The following is a 7,701-nucleotide window of genomic DNA, read 5'->3' as shown; positions in this document are numbered from 1 at the left end:
GATCCGTATTGAAAACCCGAAAACTTTCGGATATCCAATCCGAAATCTTATAATCGGATCGACGGATTTTCGAATCGGAGATTTTTGAACAGCCCTACCAGGCTACCAATAACCTGATGAAAAAAAAGCACTATTTAAGATGTATAAGAGTCAAACCAAGGTTTAATTCACTTTACCTAAATTGGGTCAATTTGAGTCCTTGGTTTTCAATCAACTCAGAATGGTTATCTATCTTATCTTATGCATTATCGTGTACTCCTAATATGGTTGTATAATTTAAATTGCCTCTCCAGTTTCCCTGCTTTTGGGGTAGCCAGGAAAAGAACATATCCTTATTGACACTCCCTAGGTTCACACATAAAAAGAAAGTATTCACTTATAAGGGAAATCTTAATGCAGAAACTGCAATGAGCAATTTTCAGATAAGTAACCTTTAAAGGAAAAACTCAATTGGTAAATAGATTGTTAACTAACAAAATAAAGAGAGGCAATGTGGTAAAAAAACAAGTTGTTGGTTAACCATGTTCTTTTTCAAAATGGTCCTAGGATTGCAGACAAAAATAACCAAAATGGTACCTCTCGGCCTATCTCTATTTACTCGTTATATTTTCTATAAATAAATGTCTCTTTTTACTTGTTACATATTCTTAATCGATAACCATGACATATAAAAGTATTCATATTCTCATTTATTTTTCTCGAAGCTTTTGTACGTTCTCATTACTATTAACTTGTGTGAATAAAACCTACATTATAAAGTATATAAATCATAAGGATTGATTACTAATCGCATAGCTTCATAATATTCTCTAAACCTTCCACATAATTTCCTTCCGATTGAATCGACATCTGTTACAATCCTTATTCAATAAAAATCTCTGTTTCAAAACCATACGTGAAATTTTCACCTTACACAGTTCCTCTCCTAAATAACCGTGCAAAAGCAAATGTAACGAATAAATAGACTTGTGTGAATAAAAACCTACACTATAAAATATATAAATCATAAGGATTGATTACTAATCGCATAGTTTCATAATATTCTCTAAACCTTCCACATAATTTCCTTCCGATTGAGTCGACATCTATTACAGTCCTTATTCAATTAAAAGAATCTCCGTTCCAAAACCGTACGTGAAATGTTCACCTCACACAGTTCCTCTCTTAAATAACCGTGCAAAAGAAAAGGCAACGAATAAATAGAAATGAAGAAAGTATCTTACACATGTATGTTAGGTAAAATGTACTCAACCTCTACCGTTTGTCCTCATGGTAGTTTCTACTTTCTCAGGTCATAAGTGCACAGCATGAGTGTCAGTTGTGAGTTGTGTCCCTTTGCTCTCCTTGGCTCCTCCATTCATTTTCTCCCACTTTCTTCAATCACATCTTGAGAGTGATTTTTCTCAGATTCTTCTTAAACCTCAAAATTCCCTCTCAAACAATTTTAAGCATAAAATTAACTTTAATCTTGTACTACAGATACACAAACAATAACCAAAAATGCAACCTTTCTTTCATAATTAATTCATCATCATCCTCACTTTTATTTTAATCATACCCATATAATTCCCTCACTTTATTGCTAAAAGATTTCCTTGTCCCTCTCTCAATCTCACATTATTTTTTCTATGCAAACCTTACCAGACAAAACCCCACCAAATCTAACTCTTCATGTTCTTATTCTTCTTCCTCCATACTTCTTTCTTTCTTTTTTTATTCTAATACTTTATGTTTAAATGAATTTCTCCATTATATTTTCTAAGTAAGTTGTTATACTTATACTATAATATAGTCTTTATACACCCTTTGAAGTTTGAAGTCAATATATAAATATTTATTATTTATCCTCCTTATGTGGATCTCAGTCACACTTTCTCACTAATTTATTTATTTTTCCTAAATTTATATTCTAAATTTTCATTTTTGGGTTATGGGCAGATGTTATTTTAGAAAAAGATTGGTTTTTTTTTGGTGGGTAAGAAAATATATAATTTGAGAGTAGCAAAAGTGGGAATTAGGTTTGATCAATGCAGAAAAAGCAGTTGAGAGGAAGAAGAAAGACAGTCATTTCAAGTGGAGGTAGTTCCCATCTCAAAAAAAAAAAAAAAAAAAAAAGTTCCCATTTTTTCTTTGAAGAAATTCCGAATTTTACATCAAGTTACTGATTTTCAGTAAAAAAAAAAAAAGGTGTGTTTTTGTAATTTTTGTGGGTTTTTGCTGAATTATTGTTACTTGAATTCTTTTTTTTTTTCAGTTGACAGTGCTGAAGGAGTATTACATTGATCTGATGCTGACAATTTTGGAATAATTTGGTCAGATTAAGCTGCAAATGTAAGTTTTTTTCTTACTAGTAAAGTGTTTTTTTTTTTAAAAAAAATGGTGAATTTTGGTTTTATTGCAAGTTTTTTATATTTATCTCACATTATGCTCTTTTTTTTTTTGGTAATTTATTTAGAAAAATTGGTTGGTGGGGTTGTAGAATATGCCTCAAGACAAAAGAAGATCAATTAGTTATAGATCATTTTTAACATGTGATGATCCAAAAGGTGTTGAATGTGGGGCAATTAGAAAATCAAAGATCAATTCTCAAAAAAAGGAGCAAGATAATAACATCATCAATAAGGTTGAAGCTGGTGTAGCTATAATTATTAAGGAGGAGAGAGAAATAAAGGAGATGGGAAGTAGAAAGATCACAAGAGGGTTAGAAACCCCTGTATCTTTTCAGCTACTAGAGGTATCTAAAGAAGCTGAGAAGTTGAATCATGTGATTAACTCTTGGTCTAATGAGAAGAAGTTAAAGAAAAACCAACATAAAAATAGTATTATAGCTAAAGATTTGTTGAGAGGAGCTCTTGAGCTTCAAGAGTCTATAGCTATGCTTGAAAAATTGCAAGAAGCATCGAGTTATATGATGGGGTTGTCGCGAAAACAAAAGCAAAAACTCGAGGAAGGAACGTTCGATGGCATGGTTAGTGGTGTAAGGGAGTTTCAGAGACCTAGGAAATCATTTGATGAGATGAGGAATGTTGTTAGAGATAGTCTTCTTAGGCAAAATATGATAACAAATCCTGTATTTGAGGAACATTATTATGATCATAGAAAGATGGGTTCTCCTGATATGATGCCTTCTACAAGTTCGAGTACTCAATCATCGATGGTCTATTCGAGTAATTTTGTTCCCTCAGAATCTTCGGTCTCATCATCAACGTTTTCTAGAAGTAAAAAGGAAAGAGACTCGAGTTTGATAGTTAAACTTATGGGTCTAGAAACATTCCCTTCGAGTCCTAGGAAACATGGGGAAAGGGAGAAAATTCTGAATCTGGCAAAGCCTTTGTATGATATTGATTCTCCCAAGGCAAGGAGGCCTCAGTTAGGTGCTCAAGAGGTGGGTATGAAGCAAAGAAGTGTAGATGAAATACTTGAGAAATTGAAATTCAAGGGTTTTCTGAAAAATAATTCTGTGAATGGTCTGACAATTGATTCACCGGAGTCTGAAGTTTTCGCCTCGAATAATAGCCGAGTTGATGAAAGAACGCCTATTGTTGTTATGAAACCTCTGCGCTATCCTTGTATAGACCTAGATGAGCCATTTAAGCTGAAGTTTCAGGGAGACAATGTCATGAGATCAAGATACAGTAGAGGATCTTATCAAGCAAGTGTCAAAAATGAAGCTGGAAACTTCAGTGAGAAGTATGAAACAGTTGGAGAAGTTAATTATGAAGAAAAAGCCAAGTCCGTAAAAAAGGTTGCATCTGCTAAGGCAAAACCACAGAAGAAGCAAGCAGAAGTGAAAAAAGCAGGTGAATCTGAGAGGGTTATGTCTCCTACTAGAAGGAAAGTTGAAGTGAAGAAAGATGTAAAAGCAAGTGATCAGTTGAGTTCTCGAGACCAGGAAAAGTTCAATGCAGCAAAGATTAAAAAGGAAAAAGATGGAAAATCTATTTCCAAAAACCAGATTTCCAGTCGACAAAAGACTACTACGACTTCCATGTTGGATCAAAGGAAACGGGGAACATCAGAACGAAAAAAGAACAGACAACCAGCTGTAGTTGTGAGTCCCTTTAACTGAAAACTTGAACCTTTTTGTGTCCCTTGGCTGATTTACCTGTAACTAACGATGACTAAAATGAATCTCCAAATTTGCAGCTTGAGGGAAAGCGGATCCACAAAGGTGAAAACAATGAAAGTGAAGCTTTCCATAGGAAGGATATTGATTCAGCGGGTGAGAAATGTGTTTTGCCCACGATAAACAACATAATTGGTGATAACAACAACAACATTACTGAAAGGTGTCAAAATCAGATCAGAGGTTAGTATAGACCTTCTGTTCTAAGTATAGTGATACTCATTCATGCTATTGATCTATCTCCTGATTCACACTTTAATGTTGTTTTCTCTATTTACTGAATGATTATTCTCATAGATAAATATCGCTGTTTAGACTTTATTTTCTGTGATAATATATAAAACGGTGCTTAGATTTTATACACCCGGTAGCATAATGTGTAATATGCTTTTGGTTAATGTTTTCTTCATTATATTTGCATTGTATGTTCCTTCATCGTACCACTATATATTATTATGAATTTGTATGTCCTTTAATAAATGAAGATGAGATATGTTCTTTCAGTTTGAACTATTTGTTCTTTTACTTTGAACTGCACTATGTTTTCAGGGTCATGATGCACATCATGCTCATTGGTGTAGGATCTGATTTGATTCAAGCAAATCTGTATTTATTAAGAATTCATTTGTTTGTTTTACTTGGTGATTGCAGATTATGATATTGACTACCAGTATAACCTGCGAGAAACTCCCGGCATTTCGTATCTTCCAAACGACAAGAAGATTTCACATTTTGATGACAATCAAAGCTCTTATTCTGAAATAACATCAGTGTCTACCAGCGAATGTTGCAATGTAGATCAGCTCGATGAGACTCAGAGTCCTCTTCATGAAGTTACCTTAATAACTACCCATGAAAATGGTATTGCAGTTCACCATGATACTAATCAGGAAGTAACAAAAAGCCCAGAAAATGGCCTGGAATCACCCAGAAAACCAGATGATGAAACTTCGGGACAGTGTCTCAATCCCCATATGAAGCTAAAAGCATTGCTTTTAAGCAACTCATTGTTTAATACCCATGTAGAGGAGCTCTTCAATATCCAAGTCAATCCCGATTCAACTCCAATATTAGTTGATGAAAGTGATCAAGATTTAGAGAACACGAGATTACTGATAGATTGTGCAAACGAGGTCTTGGAACTCAAGAGCTCGCATTTTTTGCTAGCATATGTGCCTCTTCCACGAACCTACACAATGAAATCACGTGAGTTTTTTACGTTGGATTGCCTGATGGAGGAAGTATGCAATGCAATTAAGGATTTAAGATGCTATTCGAGGCCGAAAATTGACGAGTTTCCCTCAGACGATCTCTATGATTTGCAAGACCGAGATTTGAGGTTCAAGAGTGGAACATGGGCAGTTGGTTGGAGAAGTATGTGTACTCAAGAGGAAGTTGAACAAGTTATAGGTGAAATTGATAAGTTTGTCTTAGGTAAGTTGATTGAGGAAGTTCTTAGAGATTTTATGCTATAGTTCATCCTACATTTTGCTTCCTTTAGTTGTTTTTTAAACCTTTATGAGATTCAAATAGAAAGTGGGTATATGCTAAAATTTGTAAATAAGGATCATATTGTTGATACAACAGTTGGTAGGCCAAGCAAAGGTGTCTTTTCCCTGATAAATAAATATTTCATTGAATGATTCTTTACTATTTCATCCAACATAGTTATTAGAAAAGAGAGAAATTTCTCTGTATAAAAGGTGTTGGATTGCTGAGCTAATGAATGTGAAGTACTAATTGGTTTTGAATTTAAATTTCATTCACCAAAATGTCAGATTTTGAACAGCAAAGTATAAAACATCTGAGGCTGTTTTTGTTTCTGTTAACTGTTGAGTACTGACATTTTTATTTGATAATTATTTTCTTTTTTCCTTTTTTATTAGGAATTCTAGTGTGTTTAGAATTCCTTTGTTATGAAAGTTTCCTATTATAATTCCTAATATTTTTCTTTTGGTTGTTTCTTTTGAATGAGTTTGCTGTTACAACTTACAACAAAGGCCCGTTTGGTTGGGTGTAAAACATTTTTAATGTAAAATGATTTTAATGGAAAATAAAATTTCAAAATTAGTAATTCCGTTGTTTGGTTCCATGTAAGAAAATTGATGAAACGAAAGGGATAATAAGGAGATAGTGAAAGGAGTGTACAAGAGAGATAAGGAAAAGGAAGGAAAACAGTTTTCCCTATTTTGAAGAGAAAACTAGTATATGGGCCCGGGCGATGCTCCGGGTTTTCTCTATGCCACAATTTAGTAGTAGTTAAATAAGTCATCTTATTTTTATTTGAAAAGGTTATCTCATTCATTATATAAATTTTAAAAGTTCTCCATTCATATATCATTATTAATTTTGATTGAAAAAATAATAATGGTATGGTGGAGTAATGGTTGGATCTCTTTATTTCAAACTTGAGGTTGTGGGTTCGAATCTTTACATCAACAATTCTTTACTTAAGAATGCATTATCTTTTGGGCCAAGGTTGAGTCGGCCCTAACTCTTAGATCAGACAATAGGGGCCAGAGTTGGCTTTGGGTTTTTGGCCTATGGCTAAAATAGATCTAAAAGCACATTTTGGACTAAATCATGCCAAGAATGTGAAAATATTGCGAAGAAGTTATGACTGGCCCAACGTTGGAAAAGAAACAGTGGATATCATCATGTCAATGAATGTTTAATGGTCATGGACTTTAGAGTTCGTTTGGTTCACTGTATTTAGGGTTTAAGAAACGAAATCAATTATCGATTCTCTTTCTTCATGTTTGGTCCAACCTTTCACCATTCTATTACCTTTACTTGATGGTAATGGACTCCCCCAATTTATTACCTCCTCTCCCCCTCAAGTAACAAAATCCATTAGTTGGTGGTAATGGTTACCATTTCATGGCTTGAACCAAACACCATATAAATGTAACCATTTTTATTATCATTTTCCTCCTTTATCTGTTTTCATTCTCTTTCCATTTCATATTTTGAACCAAATGACCCCTTAGTGTTTTCATAACCCATAGGTTTGACCTGGTTATAAGAAATCTCTAAGTTCTATCCTCCATCAAACAATAGTCCTGTTTGACAAATAGAGTTTAAAGTTTAGCGTTTAGCTGTTAGCGTTTAAAGTTTGCTGTCAAAGTTTTAACTTTTTGTTTAGCAAATTTGACAACTTTTTTTATAAACATCCTTAGTGAGTACCATTAAAATAGGTCTTAATTATTCTCGGGAAAACAATTTTGATACAACTTAAATTTCGTAAAAAACAAGTAAAATACCACTAAAATAGGCCTTCATTATTCTAAGAAACTCTAAACATGGAGAATATTTATAGTACACCTGGGTGTATCATGCTCATGGTACACCCAAGATTATTTTCTCCAAATGAGCAAAATGAGTGAATGAGCAAATGAGCAAAATGAACAAATGAGCAAATATTTCTACTCATTTAAGAAAACGAGCAAACACTTTTATTACAAAACAAGCAAAATGAGCAAATGAGTAAATGAGTAAAATGTCCATATGAGCAAATTTGGTGTAAAATGAGCAACTGAAATTCAATTTATTACAAAAATACCCCTGGGTGTGCT

At 33.5% G+C, this 7,701-nt stretch overlaps 1 protein-coding gene across 3 annotated transcripts; it reads left to right on the top strand.

The window, feature by feature from the left end:
- Positions 1-1,297: 1,297 nt before the first annotated feature.
- LOC104902224 (hypothetical protein) lies at positions 1,298-5,777 on the top strand. Of its 3 annotated transcripts, none has more exons than XM_057391159.1 (5): positions 1,298-1,762; positions 2,255-2,331; positions 2,456-4,051; positions 4,147-4,309; positions 4,778-5,777. In XM_057391159.1, the coding sequence occupies exons 3-5, from the start codon at positions 2,483-2,485 to the stop codon at positions 5,599-5,601; spliced, it is 2,556 nt and encodes an 851-aa protein (XP_057247142.1). In that variant the 5' UTR covers positions 1,298-1,762; positions 2,255-2,331; positions 2,456-2,482; the 3' UTR covers positions 5,602-5,777. The 3 variants fall into 3 exon arrangements, with proteins under 3 accessions (XP_057247142.1, XP_010688225.1, XP_048490713.1); XM_010689923.4 differs by having other exon boundaries at positions 1,298-2,079; XM_048634756.2 differs by lacking the exon at positions 1,298-1,762 and adding an exon at positions 2,100-2,187.
- Positions 5,778-7,701: the final 1,924 nt, after the last annotated feature.

Source organism: Beta vulgaris, chromosome 8 (genome assembly GCF_026745355.1).
Source record: "Beta vulgaris subsp. vulgaris cultivar EL10 chromosome 8, EL10.2, whole genome shotgun sequence".
Lineage (NCBI taxonomy): Eukaryota > Viridiplantae > Streptophyta > Magnoliopsida > Caryophyllales > Amaranthaceae > Beta > Beta vulgaris.
This window is presented reverse-complemented; position numbering and strand designations above follow the sequence as displayed.

Coding starts and splice junctions, on each gene's coding strand:
- LOC104902224 (XM_057391159.1), top strand. CDS start 2,483: ATGCCTCAAGACAAAAGAAGATCAATTAGTTATAGATCATTTTTAACA. Junction 4,052..4,146: donor ACAGACAACCAGCTGTAGTT/GTGAGTCCCTTT, acceptor CCAAATTTGCAG/CTTGAGGGAAAGCGGATCCA. Junction 4,310..4,777: donor GTGTCAAAATCAGATCAGAG/GTTAGTATAGAC, acceptor TGGTGATTGCAG/ATTATGATATTGACTACCAG.